This window comes from Daucus carota, chromosome 2 (genome assembly GCF_001625215.2).
Source record: "Daucus carota subsp. sativus chromosome 2, DH1 v3.0, whole genome shotgun sequence".
Taxonomy (NCBI): Eukaryota; Viridiplantae; Streptophyta; class Magnoliopsida; order Apiales; family Apiaceae; genus Daucus; species Daucus carota.
The window spans coordinates 57,171,202-57,193,617 of record NC_030382.2 but is presented as its reverse complement, the minus strand read 5'-3'; the positions used below and the strand labels follow the sequence as shown (position 1 = coordinate 57,193,617).

The window sequence follows — 22,416 nt, the reverse complement described above, 5'->3', positions numbered from 1 at the left end:
AAAATTGATACTTTAGTCTTGGATATTCATGCTTATAAAATGAATGAGATGAAAGTATTAAAACCTAAAATAGAACAATTGACTATGGATTTAGGATTACAATGTGCTAAAGTCAAAGTTCTAGAGAAAGGTGAGATTGCTTTAAGACTTCAGCTAGACGAAGAGAAAGTGAAATGTAAAGCCTTTAAAGATGCCTCCATGATAGTCAAAGAACTTAATGATAAACAAGAGATCAAGAGAACTGTTGGAATAGGCTTTGACTATAACAAATCTGTAGGTAAGGCTAGTAACATTACTCCCTTTAAGAAGAGTGCAAAGGAGAGAGGAATTCCTTTTGTTTTGAAAGATTCCCCTCAACCTTTGTTTAAGGCCTCAGAAGCTGAACCTCTGTTAGAAACTCCTGTTGTCATTAAATATGAACTCAAACAGGAAGACCTTAAAATGAAAGAGAGTAATGAGAAGAAAGATGAGATCCCGACATCACTAAAACCAATCAAAGTGAAAGGCAATGTTAGGTTGCCTAAAGCTGGTTTAGGTGTCAACTCTGAAAGAACCAAATTCAACAAGCCTAATAGTTTTGTGAATAGTAAGAACAAGAACAATAGATGTCATTCTACTGAGAACTTTAAATCTGATAATAAGGTTAGAGTAGAATCTATTGATGTTCCTACTACTATGACTGATACTCCTGTTGTTCCTGCTTTTGATGCATGTCATAAATACTGTGGTGTTGATAATTGTATGACTTGTGCTTTCAACTTGATGTCTGCTTATTTTAAAAATTTGCATGCGAAAAATGAAAACACATCACCTAGACAACACACAAACAACAAGCATGCTAGATCAAAGACTGCTAGTCCTTCTCACAAGAGAAAGGAAACTTATGTTCCAAAGCCTAAAACCAAGGTTTATAAGGCTGTTGTTAAGGAAGTAAGTTCAGTCAAATCTGAACCAAGTATCAGTCCAAGGGGCTCTGTTGTTACACCTGATAGAAATCAGTTTTTTAAGTTTGCTGGACCCAATCAAGTGTGGGTCCCAAAGAATGTCTAATCAAGTTGTCTTTTGCAGGGTGCCAGTGGAATTGTTCGTGTTACCTGGGTGCTTGACAGTGGAGCGTCAATGCACATGACTGGCAACAAATCCCTGCTGGAGGACATAAGAGAAGGAGCTGGCCCTACAGTCAGTTTTGCTGATAATAGCAAAGGTCGTACTGTGGGATATGGCAAGTACAAAATTGGAAGGATCATCATAGAAGATATTGCAATAGTTGAAGGACTTCAACATAATCTCCTGAGTGTCAGTCAATTCTGTGACAAAGGATATTATGTTCATTTTGAAAAGGAGATATGTATCATTAAACATATCAAGGATAAGCGTCCTTCGCTATGTGGCATAAGGAAAGGCAATATATTCGTAGCTGATTTATCTTCAGGACCAGGAAACGAAGTTCACTGTTTCTACGCCAAAGCATCTGCTGAAGATAGTTGGTTATGGCATAAGAAGCTCTCACACCTCAACTTCAAAACCATGAACTCTCTAGTCAAGAGAGATCTAGTGAGAGGTTTGCCTTCCCTGGAATTCTCATCTGATGATCTTTGTGAAGCTTGTCAGAAAGGAAAAGCGAAGAGAGCATCTCACAAAGGCAAAACCATCAATACCATTACAGATCCACTTCATTTGTTGCATATGGATCTGTTTGGCCCTGTAAATGTTGCATCCATTGATGGAGGAAGATATGCCTTGGTTATTGTGGATGACTTCTCAAAATTTACTTGGGTTTACTTCCTGGCTTCTAAGGATGAAACCCCGTTGACAGTGATTGATCATATAAAGTTAGTTGAATTGGATAAAGGTGTGCCAGTCAAAGCTGTAAGGTCAGACAATGGCACAGAATTCAAGAATCAAACTCTAATCAACTTTTACTCTGAAAAGGGAATTAGAAGGCAGTATTCAGCACCAAGGACTCCACAACAGAATGGAGTCGTCGAAAGAAAAAATCGTACATTGATTGAAGCTGCAAGGACTATGATTGCTGAAGCGAAGCTTCCTCTGTACTTTTGGGCTGAAGCTGTGTCTACTGCCTGCTATACCCAGAATAGAACTTTGATCAATAAGGATCATATGAAAACTCCATTTCATCTGTATAACAACAAGAAACCTTATGTCAAACATCTTCATGTCTTTGGATCCAAGTGTTATGTTCTCAAGGATGGTGAAGAGAACTTGAACAAGTTTGAACCAAAGGCATCTGAAGCAATTTTTGTTGGTTATACAAACAATGCTTATAGAGTTTTTGTAATTGATACTCTGTCAGTGAAAGTTAGTGTCAATGTCACATTTGATGACACTAAACTACCAAGTTTACAATCTGCTGATCCATCTGAATCTCTGAAGTTTGATAACTATCCAGATTCTGATTCAGATGATGATGTGACACCTGAGGTTGCAACAGGTGATGACAACAATGATAATGATCCAGGCAATGGTGGAGGAAATGGCAATAATGCTGGAGATTCCACTAATGCTAGTGGTGGATCATCAAGTCAACCTGGCAACAGCTCAGGGGGAGCTGGTGGATCAACTAGTCATACACATCAGCCTAATGATGATACTGCTAAATCATCAAGGACACAACTTCCAAGGGAAAGGATTTGGAGCAGAGATCATCCCTTTGATCTGATTATTGGTGATCCTGATGTTGGTGTAAGAACTAGAAGTGCTACGACAAATGAATGTCTATTCTCTGGTTTTCTTTCACAATTAGAACCAAAGAAAATAGATGAAGCACTTGCTGATCCTGATTGGGTTCTTGCCATGCAAGAAGAACTCAATCAATTTGAGAGACAAGAAGTCTGGGCCCTGGTTCCAAGACCAAAAGGAAAATCTACTATTGGAGCTAGATGGGTCTTCCGTAACAAGTTAGATGGTGATGGCATTGTTGTGAGAAACAAAGCCAGACTGGTTGCAAAAGGTTATTCTCAGGAAGAAGGAATTGATTACGATGAAACCTATGCTCCAGTTGCTCGTCTTGAAGCCATCAGAATATTTCTTGCATTTGCTGCACACTCCAACTTTCGAGTTTATCAGATGGATGTGAAAAGTGCATTTCTGAATGGAAAGCTGGAAGAAGAAGTATATCTGGAACAGCCCCCTGGCTTTGAAAATCCAGAATTTGCTGATTTTGTGTACTTCCTATTCAAAGCTGTCTATGGGCTTAAGCAGTCACCAAGAACATGGTATGACACCCTCTCTGAATTTTTGATTGAAAATAAATTTACTAGAGGTGTCATAGACAAAACTCTCTTTTACAAATTGCATGATAATGATATGATATTTGTTCAAATATATGTTGATGATATTATATTTGGTTCTACTAACGATAACTTGTGCAAGAGGTTTGCTAAGTTAATGCAGAGTAATTATGAGATGAGTATGATGGGTGAACTATCCTACTTCCTTGGTCTTCAAGTAAGCCAAAAGGAAGATGGAATATTCATTTGCCAGTCAAAGTATGTCAGAGATCTTCTAAGAAAGTTCAATCTAGAAGACTCTTCTCCGGCAAAGACACCCATGGCCACTGCCACAAAGCTTGACCAGGATAAATCTGGTAAGAAAGTTGATATCACAAGCTATCGAGGTATGATTGGCTCATTACTTTATCTTACTGCAAGTAGACCAGATATCATGTTTGCAACATGTTTATGTGCTAGGTTTCAGGCTGATCCTAAGGAATCACATCTTATAGCCGTCAAAAGAATCTTTAGATATCTTAAGGGTACACCTGGTTTAGGTATTTGGTACCCTAAGAATACTGGTTTTGACTTAACCGGCTATACAGATTCTGATTATGCAGGTTGCAGGATTGATAGAAAGAGTACGTCTGGAAGCTGTCAATTTCTAGGACGTCGGTTGGTTTCCTGGTACAGCAAGAAGCAACACTCTGTGTCCACTTCTACTGCTGAAGCTGAGTACATTGCTGCTGGCAGTTGCTGTGCTCAGATTCTCTGGATCAGGAATCAATTAAATGATTATGGTATTTCTGTCAACAAAATTCCAATATTTTGTGACAATACCAGTGCCATAGCCATTTCAAACAATCCAGTGCAACACTCCCGGACCAAGCACATAGATATCAGGTATCATTTTATTCGAGAACATGTCATGAATGGAACTGTGGTGTTACATTTTGTACCCACGGCTGATCAAATTGCTGACATCTTCACTAAACCACTTGATGAATCCACTTTCTCTAAGTTGGTTTGTGAGCTAGGGATGTTAAATATGCCATGATTCTCTTTGTATATTTTATATATTTGTTTTATATATTATTATATATTTTTGTGAATTTTTTGTGTAATTATATGTATTTTATTAGATTTTATATAATTGTTTGTAAATTATCTGATAATTTTCTGTGTAATTATGCATGTTCATATATGTCTCTTTTAATTTTCTAAGTGCTGCACACTCCCCTGTATTATTTATCAAGCATTTAGATGATTATTTGTGTCTATCTTGTATTTTTCAAAATTAATTAAGCATAAATATTAGTTTTTAAGTTAATTCATTTTAATGAATTAAAGTTAAATTCATAAATATTTATATTTAATTAAAGTTGAATTTTACAGAATATTTGTGTAATATTTTAGATATTATTTGTATTAGATTTTTGATTTTATGTGTAAAAGGGTTTTATTTCAAAAGAAAGTCAAAAATCATAATATTTGTATTTATTTTTTCGTTTTTATTCTTTTAAAACTCGGTATGACATTGTTCAAAATGTCATACCGTGTGCTTATTTCTGTTAATTTCCGTCGGTATGACAATTATCGATTGTCATACGAGTTCTGTGTTACTTCGGTATGACAAACTTTGCTTTGTCATATTAACGTTTCAGTGGTGTATCCTATACGCTTCAAAACCTCGGCATGACAATTGTAAGGATTGTCATACCGAGTCTTTTATTCACCTACCACACGACGTATCAAAACCTCGGTATGACAATCTTAAGCATTGTCATACCGAAGTCAAAATCCCCTATGACAATGCTTATCATTGTCATACCCGCTGTTTAATTCATATATATACACACTGCCGAAATACACACAACTCCATTGTTTCTTCGCCGAGTTTTTCAAGTTTTCTCGTTATAAACTTGCTGGTTACTCTCTTTTCAAGCTTAAATCGCTTGCTGGTTACTGATTTATCAAGTTCTAAGCCGTTATAATGCCAAATTTTTCTTAAAAATCAAACCCTCGTTCACGATTTCGAGGCTGTAATACGCGACTCTTGCTCGAATTTGGGACTTCAAATCTTTACTGTGATCTTCTCCTGGGATTTCCATCTGCATTGCGAAGAGTTTGACAGATTTGGAGTTTGTATCTTTTCGAATTCTTTGAGGTGTGAAGTTTCGAATTTTGAAGGGTTCGTGTGGATTTTGGGACTTGTTTGGCTAAGTAAGATTATTTGGGACTTAATTGAGTTATTGAGAATTTGAATTGGCCATTTACAATTTAATTAATTTTTAATTCGAGTTTAATCAATTAATTCGAATTATTAATTAATTGGTTAATTGTTAATTAATTATTAATTGAAATTTGCGAGAAATTTGAGAATTAACATTTTATTTGAAAAATTCTCGTTTAATTCAATTTTTAATTATAAAATGGCTGGCCAATTTGTTATCGGTGAGACAAACTACAACGGATATTTGGACCCTGATTCCAGCTTAGAGAGATTCCGACCTTGGGTGAGGTTTCTGAATAGTCAAAGCTTAGTCAGCACGGCCATCACTGCTCATGCTGATTTACAGATTCGTCCACTCCAAGACTTCTACTCCTCTGCACTTAATACCACTCTCTTGGACAGCTACAGGGTTTCGGGAAATATTACTGGAGGTCGGAGCATTACCATTTCAGTAGATGATGTCAACAGAATTCTTGGGTTTCCACGAAACAACTTTGCTGAGATTCCGACAGATGCTGAAATTACTCAATTCTTTCAGACCATTCTTTATCAGGGAGAGATACATCTACCAAGAATGCTGAAAGGGAACTTGAAACCTGAGTGGGATTTATTCTTCGATACTCTGGCAAAGGTCTTTTCCCCAACCACTCGAAGTAACTTCAATATCATATCCTCCCTTCTTCAAATCATTGGATTCTGCATTGTTCACAATCGACGAATCAACTTTGGCAAGTTGATTCTTCAGTCGATTCTAAAGAAGTTGGGACCACTCAGTAGTCGATCCGTTGCACAGAATCCCAGGGTTGTCTGTTTTTACCCTCGGTTCTTAATGCTGTTTTTGAATGATAAGATGACGGACGCTGAGAAGAATTCATACTTCAACTCTCCAATTGCACCAACTCAGCGTGTCTGTACGAAGTTGATGAAAGCTCTGACAAACAAAAGAAAATATGAGAATCTTCCACTAATAGTGACTCCATACCTGATGGAGCAGATCAATGCTCAGCCACAACAACTTCATCAATTCCAAGTGGCTCAACCTCAACAGCAACAACCTCAACAGCAACAACTTCAACAAGCTCAACAGCAACAACAGCAACCACAAGAACCAGAACCTCTTCAAATGCAACAATCAGAACAACACCAATCACCACATCAATCTCCATACCAATCACCACATCATTCCCCTCTACATCAAACACATCAATCACAATCATTTGAAGACGAACCTCAGGAATACAACTTCTTCGAAGCTCAACCGTCTTCATCTGAACCTCTACCACAACAACAACACACCCACTATATACCACAAACACAATCAACATCCCAACCTTTACCTGCTGACTCAACATCAAATCCAGAGTTGCAGTCCTTTCGACAGGACCTACAGGTAGCTCAGGTACTTTCTGACTTCTCGTCTAATTTTAATGTTGATGTATCAGATTTTGTTGGTGACATTGATTTTGTTTTCCAGCCTACCAGCAATGAACCTGACAACACACAGGTTCATAACCTAGCTGAAGATTCTCTTCAACAAATATTCGTTTCTCCAAACACATCAACCAACACTTCAATGCAACCTGTTCGTAAAGTTGCGAGGAAACGGAGTTCGAGTAGTTTAACGAGTCAACCCGCAGCTCTGTCTTCCATTAAGAAGCCTAGGTTGGAAGCCCTGGAGACATCTGCAGCCTCATCCTTGCCTTCCCAAAAAGGCTTGGACTTGGAACAGGCAATGAAACAGTCTCTGGACTCATTCTCTCAACAGAGTGAAGCCATTGAAGTTGACCGCTCTGCCACGGTACCCTGTACAGAGTCAAGCACTGCGCTAGCACTCACGCTAGTGCAAGACCAAACAAATTCACAGGTTACTATGTTTACTGATTGCACAGATTTTCAAAACCAGTTTATCATGTATGAAAACTTTTCTGATCAAACTTTCTTTTCTGATCAGGCGGTACTTGGCAACGTGCAAGTAAACTTGCCCTCACAGGCTTCCGGAGGACAGTTTGTTCCTCCACTACCTTTGAACCCATCTCAGGGGGCATTGGTAGTTTATACAGGTACAGCTGGAAGAGTGCAAACAATGAGTGATGAAAGGCAAACACTGAGCGATACACATGCACGTGAGGCTAGTGAAACAACTATGAGTGTACGTGAGGTGAGTGCACACACTGACCCGGCTCTGTTTGAGGAACAAATGTCTAAGCTTAGAGCTGAATTAGCCCGGATGATAACTGAAAATGAGAGGCTAAAGGGTGCACAGTTGGTGACCCTAGAGAAGAAAGCTGACGAAAGGCCATCCAGTTCTTCCAGGGATGAGCTTAAAGGAGAAATTCAAGTGTTGACTGTCGAGATGAGATCAAATCATGCACTGTATATGTCCAAATTTGATGATATCGACAGAAAGCTGGATCAACTCCTCAAGAACTCAAAGTCAGATGCTGATACCTCCAGAGAGGATCCCTCAACTAAGGGGGAGAATAGAAGAGGAGATAGAGGAGGAGATGGAGACAAAGGTGACAGGGGCAATAGTTCGAATCAAAGTAACAAAGGGAATACTTCTGAATCTGCTCCTGACAATTCTGGAAAGTCTAAGGGCAAAGAGCCGGCACATCAATCTGAGAATGTCTTTGATTCTGATAACTATGATGATTTTCCACAAGACATGGATGATGATGACGTCTTCGATGCTACCTACCGTCAGGCAGAGGAAGAAGGCAAATTTGAGGAGAGCTATCTGTTTCAGGATGAAGAACCTGTTGACCCTGAACATGAAGAGAATGTCCGGAAGTTTAAAGCTGAGAATGAAGCTAGGAAGCGTAAGCTTCGTGATTACCAGAAACTTCTAGAGGACAAGTTGATAACTGAAGAGCAAATCAAGATAGAGAAGCAGAAAATCTATGATGCTGCGTGCAAGCAGAAGAATCTTGATATAAGAAGGAAAGTTGGAAAAAGCTGGGACATCGCAAAAAGGATTTTCAATGGACCTCAAAGGGAGTCTTTCAATGACAGAAAGTTCTTATCTCTGATCTACGATCTTCGAGAGGTAAACCCTGACGAGGATATCTTTATGCATGCCTTCGCTTTAGAAATTGATTACTTGACTGTTGGAGTCAATAACTTGCTAGAACAGTGGGAGCTGATTGTATATACACGGAGAAATGGTTCATTCAGATTATCTGTTGAATTTCTTAAATCATTCTCTGTGTCTGAGCTCTGGGTACTTCGCAATAAGGTAAAGCGATGCTCCAACCTGAACGAACTCCTTCGTGATAAGCTGTTGGATTGTGCTGTCTTCAATAGTCCACAGGTTGTCAAGAATCCATATTGTGTAAAGTTCGTTCACAAGGAGCTCTTAAGCACTGTCTATCTGAATGAAGAGGCTTTATCAAAGTATCCTGCTAAGCAACTGGCTCTAGCATCCACTCTACTTCGAACCAAGGGCTTCGCTTCTAAAGCCAAGTCTGATGCTGATGATGTGATTCTAGCTTACTGCACCCGAAGGAATATTTCTCAATATTTCCGGAAGATGAAGAATGTTACAAAGGCTCAGCCATCGGACTTCCAGGAAGACCCTGTAGAGTTGGAAGTGTTACATCAACTGGCTCTGGCACGAGAACGTAAGAAGCGTGGTGAGTCCACTACATCAGAAGTGCCATCCAGAGAAGAACCGTCAACTCCTGTCCTTCACAGTTCAGATAACGAAGAAGGAGAAGTTGATCTTTAGATTTGATAAGGAATTTGTAATATATGTTCAGTAAGAACATCCTTATGTAATCTAATGTACTTGTTTGAATTCTGGTGAATGTTTAATGAAATACCAGAAACTTTTTGCTATTTACAATTCATGTTTAATCCTTTGTCTTATCAGTTAGTTGAGTTATCCTCTCGATAATTTGCATGTTATGTTAACAAACAAATAGGGGGAGATTGAAAGGCATATGTTAAGCCTATTTGTATTTAAGAGTATCAACTCAACTCTGATAAGAAAGAAAGTAAATTAGCAAGCACTATTGAAGGAATCCGTACGAAGAACGTCAAGTGATTTATTAAAATCATATGTCTGAAGAATTTCAGGATGCTGCTGCACACCACTGAAAGAAGTTCATTAATATGTTCAAGCCTCAGTGTACAAATAATATTTTGTAGCACGTCCAGAAGTCCAGAAGGTATAAAGTTTTAATACTTTATTTATTCAGAAGATTCCAAACTATTTCTACTTATGAAGAAGAACTACGAAGACAAAGACTCGATGAACAAGCCACTTCACAAATGTTTAATTGATAAAGAATATTTGATTCAGCTAGATACAGATGAACCAGACAGTACATTTGTGTGTCAGCTACTCCGATTAAATATTCTGCATCAACAATAGGTGGTCGTTCAATCAAGACAAAGAATCAGATCGTTTAAAGGAAGACAGAAGACCTGCTACTGAAGTTGTGCTCAATATAATTATTCTTTTAATTAATTCACATCTCAAAATAATTATATAAGTTATGTAATTTATTTATTAAATTAATTCACACTCGAATTAATTTAATTTATGAATTTATATAATTAATATAATTAAGTGGATAATTATTGGATTAATTATATATAAGAAATTGCATTTTATATGGTTTTTGAGCACGGTATGACAATCTATTTGATTGTCATACCGCACTATGTCATCTGCCATAGTCAGGAGGCATGACAAACCTTTGGTTTGTCATACCGAATGACTTAGGCATGACAATGGCTCATTGTCATACCGAAGTCTCAAGGTATGACAATGCCTTGGTTTGTCATACCGTTTGTCATACCGTTTGTCATACCACCTGATGACTTAGCCTCCAAGGTTCGATTGTCATACCTTCCCACGTTTGTCATACCGTTTGTCATACGGATGTCATACCTATTCAAAATCAGCATGACAATGCTTGTAATTGTCATACCTTCCCACTGATTGTCATTCTGATTGTCATACCTTCCCTTAGATTGTCATACCTTCTCATTTGTGCCATGACAATGCTTGTAATTGTCATACCTTTTGTCATAGCACTTGTGTAATTGTCATAGAGCTTCCTAAGGGTTGTCATGCCTTGCTTTGTCATACAAGTTCAATGGTTTGCCTATATATATGGCTTAACCACTTCATTTGTTCAATGTTCATTGCCTTGTAAACTTTCAAGTTGTTTGTAACTTGCTATTCGTTAAATCCACAGTTTCCTGTGCTTTGATCATTCGGTTGTTTTAATCACTAAACTAGAATACATCCTGTCGAATTTATTCTACGAACTAGTGGACATTAAAACGAACCATATTAATTATATAACGACTTAAAAATTGTTATATTAATTAATTTAAATCTGATTAACAAGTTAAACTCCAATCAGATTATTCCGCCGCGATTATTTTGTGACGATTGTATTCAACCCCCCCCTTCTACAATCGTATCTGGACCTAACATATTGAATTCTAAATATAACTATAGAATCTAGAAAAAGGGTTTTTAATTTTTTTATTTAGGAATCATAAAAGTAATATAATTCTTAATTTTTTAATGCATTAATATACAAATTATTAAAAGTACAATTCTTATTTTCAAAAATTATTAAATTTATATTTTTATTTTATTAAATTAAAAAAAATTATAGCTTTATTTTATTAATTTTTCCAAATTGATCACATAAATTTGTATTAAACGTGTATAATAATATCAAATTTTTACGGGCTGGCCGCATGAACTAATCTAATTTTTTCTTATAAGAATTCTAAAAGTAATACAATTCTTTTCTTATTAAAATCTAAAGATGACACAATTCTTTCGTCCATATCTTTTTAATCGGAACAATTTTGGTCCTAAATACTACGAGTTCGCTTTTGATCGCTCTTACGAAGATTACGCTAATAAGAAAAAAATCCAGATGACACAATTATTTCGTCCTTATCTTTTTAATCGGAACAATTCTGGTCCTAAATACTACGAGTTCGCTTTTGATCGCTCTTACGAAGATTACGCTAATAAAAAAAAATCCAGCGGCGTCTCCAGCATCCAGTCATCCGATGACTTATATTTTTGGGTTACTATGGTATGTCATTCGAGGCGGTTGTCCTCCGACATGGATTGATTTGTCACCAGATGCTTTTTCTGATCTCTGGAACTTCTTTAAATTTATGCGGCTTCATGCTGTGGTAGGTATATCATATAATTGGTGATAAGTGCAACTATAAGGGTATATAAATAATTAAATATAACTTCTGTATTGAAACTGGAAGAGAGCATGTTTTTAGTTATAAGTTCACTAAAAGCAATCATTTTTTATATAATATTTATATGGTTATCTCTTTGTTTTTTATTTTTGAAGGTTTCGCATCAATTGTGCAATTTTAATACATAATGTATATGTTAAACATAAAACATGGGTAAACTTTTGTTTGCCGGGTTCTTCTAAAATTCTAGTGTGTATTATCATGTAAATTCATGAAACTCTGGTCCCTTATTTGGAATCTTATTCATGTATTGTTACGGCTTAAAAATATCACAATATTTCGCTTTATATTAGACATTGCTTAGTGCACATGAAGTGCATTTATGGTTTTGTTGCTCTACTCTTTCGTGCATGAGTTGGAGAGATCAAGAGTTTCTCTTAATCGGTCCAAACTTCGTATGGTGCAGGTGTATCAGACTTTATGTAGATATTAATGCATTCATATATTTCACAATTGTCGCATAATGCTTGGCGCTTTTTTTTTTGTTGTTTTTTGATAATTCATAATGCTGGGCGGTTAGGTGGCGTCTCTACAAATCATTCATTTAATTTTTCAATTTTTTTGAGAAAAAATAGGTAAAATAACTAAAAATAATAATCATAAAAGAGATATAATTCTAAGTAGTTAAGAAATAGGAATCTTAACGGAAATATAACAGCTAAAATCTATGAAGTTCTAATTAATAAAGAAATATGAATCTTAAAAAAAATAAATTCTAAAGAGTTAACAAATAAGAATCTTAAAGGAAATATAACAGTTAAAATCTATGAAATTCTAATTAGTTGAGAAATTGGAATCTTAAAAGAAACGAAATATATTTCTAAACAATTAAGAAATAGGAATCTTAAAAAAAATTATAACTAAAATTCCAATTATAATTATAATTTTATCATAATGTAAACGATTCTTGGTTAGTATTGTGTTTGAGGGGAGGGCGGCCCAAACTAATTTTTATCTAAACAATAATAAATTTTCAATTATTATTATGTTTGACGGGAAAACGATTAAAATAATTTTTTTATCTAAGTTATAATATATTTGTTTATTAAAACGGAACCACAGCTTAAAATAATTTTTATCCAATTATAATCTTTAACTTTATCATAATTATAATAATTTTTATTAGTATTGTGTTTGACAGTCAGGACGATTCAAACTAATATCTATATTATAATGTTTTATTATTAGTATTGTTTTTGACAAAAGAGCGGCTCAAACTAATTTTTATCTATATTATAATATTTAATTTTTTCATAATTATAATAATTATTGATTAATATTGTCTTTGATAGTAGGGCGGGTCAAACCATTTTTTTTATTAGTATTGTGTTTGACAGGAGGGCCACTTAAACAAATTTTTATATTAGTTATAATATTTTTTTATTAATGATATGGTTAACGGGAACATGACTCAAAATAACTTTTATACAATTATAATATTAATTTGTATTAAAATTTATAAAAAAAGATTTTTAATTAGTATTGTGTTTGGGGGAAGGGCGACCCAAACTAATTTTTATCTAAATAATAAAAAATTTCTATTAGTATTATGTTTGACGGGAAAACGAATATCCCGTTTGAATAAAAAATATATTATAACTTAGATAAAAAATTATTTTAGCCGTTTCCCTCTCAAACATAATACTAATAGAAAATTTATTATTATTTAGATACGATTCGGTCTTCTAATTTTTCTTAAATTTCGGATATAGACTATAATTGTAATTCAAAAAATCATGTTTAAAAATTCTAAAAGTAATACAATTCTTTTTTTATTGAATTCTAAAGATGATGCAATTCTTTTTTCTTATTTAGTATTTTTTATTGAATTTTAAAGATGATACAATTCTTTTCTTCTTTAATAATCTTAAAGAAAATAGGATTATATTTATTCAAACTAACAATAATAGATAAAATATAATTTATATTTAAGATTTGTACTATAATATGTACAATTCTTATTTTCATAAAATAAAAATAATTAATAAAATAAAATAAGATATATAAAATAGGAATCATATATTGATTTTATGATCCATTTTCTTAAATTTCGAATAGAAAATAAAGGATTGTAAAGATAATAATCATTAAAAAACTAATACAAAAAATATTAGAACCATAAAAGAATAATAATTTTAAACTAATAAAAGGAGTCAAAAAATAAAAATAATTAACATATAAAATAATACATATAAAATAGGAATCATATATTGATTTTATGATAATGTTAATTAGTATTGTGTTTGACGGGCACGGGAGGCGGCCCAAACTAATTTTTAACTAAATAATAATAAATTTTCTATTAGTATTATGTTTGACGAGAAAGTGGCTAAAATAATTTTTTATCTATGTTATAATATATATTTTTGTTAAAACGGGACCACAGTTCAAAATAGTTTTTGTCCAATTATAATCTTTAATTTTATCATAATTAGAATAATTTTTATTAGTATGTGTTTGACAGTAAGGTGACTCAAACTAATATCTAAATTATAATGTTTTGTTATTGGTATTGTGTTTGACAAGAGAGCGGCTCAAACTAATTTTGATCTAAATTATAGTATTTAATTTCATCATAAAAACAATAATTATGGATTAATATTGTCTTGACGGGAGGGAGGTTCAAACTAATTTTATTATTAGCATTGTGTTTGAAAGTATGACCACTTAAACGAATTTTTATACCAATTATAATATTTTTTATTTGTGATATGTTTAACGGAAAGATGACTCAAAATAATTTCGTTTTTTTTCACTAGTTATAATTTAAAGTGATGTATATGTATAAATTACCTAAGCTTGTGTTTATACGTATATGTATTATATAAGCCGATATGGAGATGAGGAGACCGGTTGATTCAGGGCTGCTATCACGAAAGAGTGAGAAGAGAGATAGGTAATAAAGAAATGACGGTTTTTCTGGTGTGCGACCATGAACACATGCTAAGCACTAAAACCTATAAATTTGGAGAGTTTGATTGGCTTATCTTCTCTAATAATGGTAGACTCCCTGCAATTACAACAACCACACTAATCAAAACTCTCTAAACTGATGGATTTTTGTGCTTAGCATGTACCCATGGGCACATACTAGACAAACCCAAGAAATAAAAAGTTGAATGTAGTATTTTCTTGATTTTACGATTAAAATTTCTGAATAAAAAGAATAATTAAATAACTTGAATTGTTTTCTCAATATTATATTTTAATATGTAATATGGATGACATTTTTAAGAAAATTAATTTCACACTATCTTTTATAGAAAAAGCGTGATTACATTTTTTTTGCAACAAAAATGTGATTGCCTATCTTTATTTATAAACACATGAATAAATCAAAAAAATTATTAAAAGTATCTTATATCATTATTTAATCAGGTAGAATGATTTAACTTATTCGGAAAAAAAAGATAAAATGACTTAACATCTTGGACCTCTTGGTTATAACATAGAAAAGTAGAACGAAAAGACAAAGAGGAAGATCGATTACTTATAACGGTCATATAGAATTTGGAACCCGAGGATGTTTATCCTAGTCCACCCAATATAACTGGTACAAAATCTAGTGTTTACCCTTTTATACATTCATCACCTACATTACACTACACATGAATTTCAAGAAGATGAGTGTTCAAGCTCACTCTCTTAGTCCCTGCACTTATCTTCTCAACAAGTCTTCTTCCAGAGCCCTAGCTTCTTCAAGAAAGCCCTTTAATGGTAATCTTTTAATTCTGGTTTTTTATTTAATTAGTTGGGTAAATGATTTTGATTCCATTGCAAGTTGAGATTCTTAACTTTTGGGGTATTGATATTTTCTTGATTTTCTTTTGTTTATGGTGTCACTTTTTCGACTGGGTAAAGGTTATGGGAGGGACTTGTGTAGGCAAATCAAGATTCGGACTAGTGTGTTTTCTGCTCCTGAGGGGGTGAATGTAAGCACCCAGAAGCCCAAAAGGTAAAATCTACAGGTTTTTGAATCATCTGCATTTGGCTTAGTTTCGATGCGTGTGATGAATATTCTTGCTTTTAAACGAATAAGAGTAGTGAAATCAGCCAATTGATTGTTTGCGGATGGAGTCGATACTTATGTTTTCTAATGGGGTCATGTGGGGGAGGGTGTTGCTTTCTTCTGCTAGTAATGGAGATAGTGAGATATATGAACTTCGTGTTACAAGATTCTGAGAAGGGGATTCATTGCTTAATGCTTAGGCACTAATGTTCTGTCCATAGATGAGATAATTTGTCTCCGTTGGTGTTTTATGCCCCTGAAATTTGTAGGTTGACCCATTACAAGCTTACCGTCATTGAAATTTTTAGGAACGCAGTCATATAAGGTCATGTTGTGAGTTATTTTGGCCTATAATTAGATGATGACACTTATGCATGTATTTATATAGACGTGTTTATCGAAAAATTGGAAGAGAATGAAAACAAGTTGGCCGGAGAGTTAATCTAAAATTTGATGGATGTCTCAACCTAATATAAAGGGTACTGCAATCATCTAATACCTTTATACATAAAACTTCAAGATAACCATTTTGACTTGTATAGTTTTAACTCCTTTTTGCTTTCCCAATTATGTAAATACTATTCTGTGAGAGAAGCATTTCCATTTCAAATTTCAACCAATATGATATAAATAACAACCTCTCTACCTCAGGAAAGTCGTGGAGCACATAACTCTGGTTAAAGCTAATGAGGGTTTATCTGATGAGGAGGAGAAAGATATGCTGGATTATCTTTACACATGCCAATACCAAATGGGTGGTATCATTTCCATATCATTAGGTAAATTGTGATCTGGTTTTGAGATACATATACATTATGACTTAATCTTAAGGACTGTTAGTTTCCTTTACCTATCTGAGTAGTTGATTGATGTATATATTATCTTTATAAGTTCTAATTACATATTACTTATGTATAATAAGGAAAACATAGATCATAATAGCTATTCCTGATCACGCTTAATTGAATTTGCATAGAAATTTTGATGCTTCCAGTCTGTTTCTTTCTTTTGAAGTTGTAAACTTTGGATAACTTTAGGTTTCTGAGATTCAGGTTGTCCCTCTATTGATGGATAAATCAGTTGTCTCAAATTTTTGGATTCAAATGCATTAATTACATAGAAGTTCAAATGTTATCTGCATTATGGCATTTGCCTCCCTTAATGATCTTTGGCTGATCTTATTAATCCTTCAGGTCGCATTTCGAATAAGAATCCTGATAATTATACCCATGCCATCTTCATGCGCTTCCAGGAAAAGGAAAATCTAGCAAAATTTTACAATAATCCTTTCTACCTTGGAGTTATTAAAGACCATGTATCACCTTACTGCCATGTATGCCTAACAAGTAAACACCAATACTCTCAGTTGTTTTACAAATCTATCTTTTTAAAGTTTGAGCGACCACATGTATACTATGAACTTATGCTGTGTCTACTACAATTTGACAGGATATGCTACATGCAGATTTTGAGTCTGAAGTTGAAGATGATATACTTTCTATATTTCGAAAAGGAGAGGTTGGATAAGCAAACTTCACATATATTAGAGTGTTGCTAGCATTCCTCGTTTTAATGGCTAAAAGGGAAATAAAAATGTCCATATTCTTGTATAATAATTGCAACTCTTTTGACTTGATTGTTTAATTAGACAGAATTGAAGTGCTATTTTATTGTTTGGAAATCTGATGACATTCATACATGTTTAAAAGATAGTAAGCATAACCAATCTTGTTGATTTTAGGCTTTAGTCAATTGGTCATCTCCTTCCTAATCCACCATATTCTTGGAGATTAAGTATGTTTAGCTTGGTCCTTGACTAATTTCGGCTGGTCTGAATCACATATTGTGGCAGGAATTCAATTATGGTGTGGAATTTGTGCTTCTTATTGCACTGGATGGCACAGCGGAAGATGCTCTGGAGTCTCTTTCAAAGTTGACGATGGAGTTTCCGTCATTGATTGTTCAATCTACTCAAGGTATTTCTGAAGCAATACTGCAATAGGCAACGAGTGTTTTTTCACACACACAAACACTCAACTCATGTTGGTTCAATGATACAGCTAATTAGGAATCAAAGTTGAAAACCTGATGTGCAGAAAAGAATTTGTATCACTGTTTCTCTCTATTTGTATAAGACTCTGGACAAATTATGCACATGCAACGGCTATATTCATTTTTATTATTACTTGTCATGCCTTCTTTTTTATTTGCAGGTTTGAATTTCAATGTGGGAAGTAAAGAATTAACTCATGTGGTATTCATGCGATTTCGGTCATGTAAGTCTCCTTAATAACCATGTAGCTTAAAAATTTTATTATTTTTTTTACTGATTTCTATCATTTGATACCATTGCAGCTGAGGCCTTTAAGATATTCAGTGAAAGTTCAGAGTATAAGGATGTAAGTAAACCGCATATGACTGTTTTTGTATCTGTTCAAAAACTATTAAACTAATTTACACTTATAAGCCTCTAATCTCCTTTTTAACAAGTCTTCCACAAATACAATGGCACAGGACTTCTGAATGTTTATTTTCTTTCCTTCCTGTTCATACAATCATACTGAACAAGCAAAATGTGATTTTACTAAAATATTGAATACCAATTAGTAATTGGTTGCAGATTCTTAAGTTTATATACTTTTATATTTGATTACTAGCTACTGTAGGAGCCTGCTACAAGTTTTAAACTTGATACTTGACCAATATATGAATACCTAAAATAAAAGCTTTGTACTCTTAATTTTTTCTTGTGACTGACACTGCTTTTCTTATGGTCCTAAATTTTAAAAGCAATTAATCAATCTATCAATTTTAACATCTCGATTTCCTCTATTTTGAAAATCAGATATGGAGGTCTAAATTACAGCCTGTTATACACAAAGTCATATCTGTCAATTATTCTGTAGATCCAGTTGGGACCGAGGTCATGTAACGAGGTTTTGCTAGATTAATGGTTTGTTTTGCCGTATTGAGTTAATTGGTGCAGCCTATGATGACAATCTCGTTCTCCTGATAACTTGCCTCAAGAATAAACGGAGCGTCTCTTCGAGGTGGTCTAGATATATTGGCAATCACAGGTGACAGAGAACTTCTCCATCAATGTCTAAATTATATTTTTGTACATTATTTAGACATCTCTTATTAAGTGTATACCTTGACATCAACTCTGTTCTTCCTTGAAGATATATACTAAAAAATCTCTTAACTAATTTGGTTTCATGAGGTTATCACACTCAATATATGCACTCCCCGGATCACTTTGTTGGTGCTGCATTTAGTCAGTAGTCGTGACTGTATTACATATTTACATGACACGACTGACGTCTATGCCTTCTGAAATCTGTGTTGTTAAAGCAGATGGCATGTACAACAAATTTACACGTAGGAATGAATTTCATAAGAAATCTTTTTGCGAAAACAAAAAAATTTTGTTAGTGAAATACGTATGCCAAGCTAGAATATAAATAAAGTAGGAAATTTCTCTATCGTCCTACACAACAAGAGCGTTATGTCATACCAAGCTTAATTAGTCTCCTTGATGGACCCACTCGGTGAAGGTGATCTGTTTTCTTATGCATGGCACATGTCAGGCTGATTCTTGCCTTGTTTGTGAAAATTGGTGCTATCTAGGTGTTCTGTTTGGCTTACCTTAAATATAGTTACTTTCCGCCTAGATTTGTTATACGACTTGCCAGTAAAAGTTTTTTTTTTTTTATTAAAGAACTTCAAATTTATTAGTATATGTGTCAAGCCATTTTGCGTACGAGAACCAATTGTACAGATTGATACAGGCGTGACAGAAAGGGAAAACTTTGATAATACTATTAACAAACCTGTCATACATTTGCTGAATTTCTGTAGATGTTATTGGTCTTATTAATTTTATAGTAAAGTAACATATTTCCGAACTACTATATAGTAGCCATTAATCTAACACATATGTGCGTAATATACATCTCATGGAACAAACAAATTAAAGAACAGCACTAAGATTGCACCTGTAAACTGCAAAAACTCTGTATATCTGAAAGCATAATGAAAGAAGCTAATTAGTTGTGGAGCGGATTTGGTCCTCCTGGAACAGTCCGCTTTGACATCCCATAAATTGGGTCGGTCTGAGGATTACTGTCTGCAACCGGAGCTTTTGCAGGAAAACGCGATGGAAATGAGGAATGTGATCCTGGTTTCATATTCGTCGTTGTTCCTTCAGTTGTACTTCTGTGGATATCGCGGCAGTTTGAGAGTTCGAAGAAGGAAATCATGATCATGATGAAGAGAAATGAGACCTGAAGATACTGGTTCCTCATAGCTGTTTGTTTATATGTTATGAAGTAGCTGAAGAACTCAAAGTTTAGCAGATAAAGCAACTTAGTTTAAGTTTGCTCTAATTCAAGCTGTGAAGTCTTCTTTAATATGGTTGGTAATCTATGGTCCATATAAAGCCAAATATAAGAAAACTCTGACAATGTGTAATTACAAAACCGCCCTTTTGTTATCCATTTGTTATAAAACCATGCATTACAAAAATGGTCAAAAAATTCTTTGCCAAATACTAGTCTTGTATAAATCTGCAATGGGGAAATGGAAACTTTGTTCATTACAAAATGAAGGCTTTTTTGGTCATTTTGCATGTGAAAGTGTGGTCATGTGGGCAACCCTTTCGTGAAGGGCTTAGATAGTTGACTTACAGTTCATTTGGCCATGTCTAATTTAATTACTCCCTCCGTCCCTATTTATCTGTCCACTTTGGAAAAAGAAACACATACCAAGGAATAATTGATTGTGTAAACTTTTTCATTAAATACCTCTAATTAATATCTTGAAAATGGTGGAATACTCCTACTTTATGTCTTGAAAACATAAATTCAACCAAATTTTAAATAAGTCAAGCCTTGAAAATTGAAATTATGAAGATATATTTGAAAAACTATCATTAAATTAGTTTTGAAAGTATAAATGGACAGATAAATAGGGACAAATTTTAACTTCCAAAGTGGACAGATAAATAGGGACGGAGGGAGTAATTGACATGATGGTCATTACAATTATACACACATTGAATATACTACTAATAGACTTTGGTATGGTACAATGAGAGACACGTGCGAGACACGTGCCGGCAGACATGGTGGCTCACAGTGTAGCACATGATCATGCCTGAGGATTCCTCCATTTGTACTTCAAGATTTGTCTATACTGGCAGTTTAGGCCAGATGTCCAAGGTTATCCCCAACAGCAAGTTATAAGAACTGAAATGTGAAATGGGAATTGGTTATCCGAAAACCGTACCGAAAAGTTATAAGAACTGAAATGAGAATTAGTTTTCTTAAAATCGTATCGAATATAAACAAATAATTATACAGATGGGGCGGGAATATAGAAGACTCAAATTCAAAACTCCTTTCCAAATTAAATTATGGAAATACTACGTGTTAGAGCAAGACTTGATTTATTTTTTTTTGTCATAAAACGGTTGTATTATACTAAGATTGCAAGTTACAAAATCCAGATGGACAGAGTTTCGTTCGTTCAGATGGACAGAGTTTCGTTCGTTCAAGAAGTTATATCATCTAACCGAAAGTATGTTATTTTATTCAACATTTTTAAAGTGTATACGTTTCCGTTACCTATACACATATACACTCTTATAGAGCCATGGTGAATCTATAGCACATGAATGGGTGCATCAAGAAGATCTGGACTTGATATTTTGAGCTACTGAATTTGACTCATAACCTGGATTAGTTGCCTGTGAAACAGGTATTTCAGTTTCGAGGACTTGCAATTGGATTTCAGAATTGCCAAGAATCGATACGATGAACCACATCTTTTAGTGGCCCTGTTTGTTTTGTTCTTGATTTTATTTTAACGGTCACTTTCACAAATAATTGTAATTCTGGTTAGGAAAACAAATTTATAAATACGAACAAAAGAATTTAACAAAAGAGCAGGTAGCATTTTTGTAAATGGGCCAAACCACAAGGTGTCTTTTTGTGCATCCCCTGTTTACAAGTCAAATTGTTGTAAACTTGAAATTAGAATCATCTATATTATCTGTCCCCAAATCTTTGTGCAACTTGATTAACAAGTAATTAAGACACTCATTAGGTCTTGGTCATAATCCAACTGTATTTGCCTATTTGTTCTCTTGGATTCTTGAGTACACGTTATTGTTTAAGTTCCTTTTCATATAAAATTAAACATAAAATCATTTAGAAACCCACACATTCGAAATATAAAAGCATGTGCTTAGTTGAATACAGACTTAATTAATATAATAATTAATATAAGGGCGATATAAGGTCGCGCTCCATAGAGAACTAATCTTTAAAATAAAATTTTAGAATCACTAAAGTTCTATGAATGCTAATTTCTATGAATTTGGTACATTTTTATTGGCCATCCAATCATAAATATAAATGGCCCTCTTTATGTACACCAATTCCACCAATAAAAATGCACCAAACTCATCAAATTTAGTATTTATTGAAAAAGACCCATGATTATAAGGATTCGTAGGCCAACATTTCTAAAGAGGAACATGACCCATATAATTTCAAGTATATAATTTTAATACTTTTACATATGTTAAAAAATAATGTAATTAATTATTAAAATATAATATAAGTAGTTAATAATGATGGTCTCCATAGAACTTATCCCTAATAATTTAAGATTATATAGTT

General features: G+C 34.0%; 1 protein-coding gene across 3 annotated transcripts; it reads left to right on the top strand.

Moving 5' to 3' along the window:
• The first annotated feature begins 15,189 nt into the window (after window positions 1–15,189).
• LOC108205755 (uncharacterized) lies at window positions 15,190–20,110 on the top strand. Of its 3 annotated transcripts, XR_010289312.1 has the most exons (10): window positions 15,190–15,438; window positions 15,583–15,676; window positions 16,382–16,509; window positions 16,924–17,063; window positions 17,180–17,248; window positions 17,583–17,706; window positions 17,944–18,006; window positions 18,086–18,129; window positions 18,637–18,807; window positions 19,881–20,110. XR_010289312.1 is itself a non-coding variant. In XM_017375814.2 (9 exons), exons 1-9 carry the CDS (start codon window positions 15,330–15,332, stop codon window positions 18,679–18,681), a joined length of 816 nt encoding a protein of 271 aa, XP_017231303.1. In that variant the 5' UTR covers window positions 15,190–15,329; the 3' UTR covers window positions 18,682–18,967. The 3 variants fall into 3 exon arrangements, 2 of the variants coding, with proteins under 2 accessions (XP_017231303.1, XP_017231301.1); XM_017375814.2 differs by lacking the exon at window positions 19,881–20,110 and having other exon boundaries at window positions 18,637–18,967; XM_017375812.2 differs by lacking the exon at window positions 19,881–20,110 and having other exon boundaries at window positions 15,192–15,438; window positions 18,576–18,967.
• The last annotated feature ends 2,306 nt before the right edge of the window (window positions 20,111–22,416 follow it).

What these genes read in the sequence shown, in the direction of transcription:
- LOC108205755 (XM_017375812.2), top strand. Translation starts at nt 15,330, where the DNA reads ATGAATTTCAAGAAGATGAGTGTTCAAGCTCACTCTCTTAGTCCCTGC. An exon ending in CTATATTTCGAAAAGGAGAG is followed by an intron (nt 17,249 to 17,582) that starts GTTGGATAAGCA and finishes ATATTGTGGCAG; the next exon opens with GAATTCAATTATGGTGTGGA. An exon ending in ATTCATGCGATTTCGGTCAT is followed by an intron (nt 18,007 to 18,085) that starts GTAAGTCTCCTT and finishes ATACCATTGCAG; the next exon opens with CTGAGGCCTTTAAGATATTC.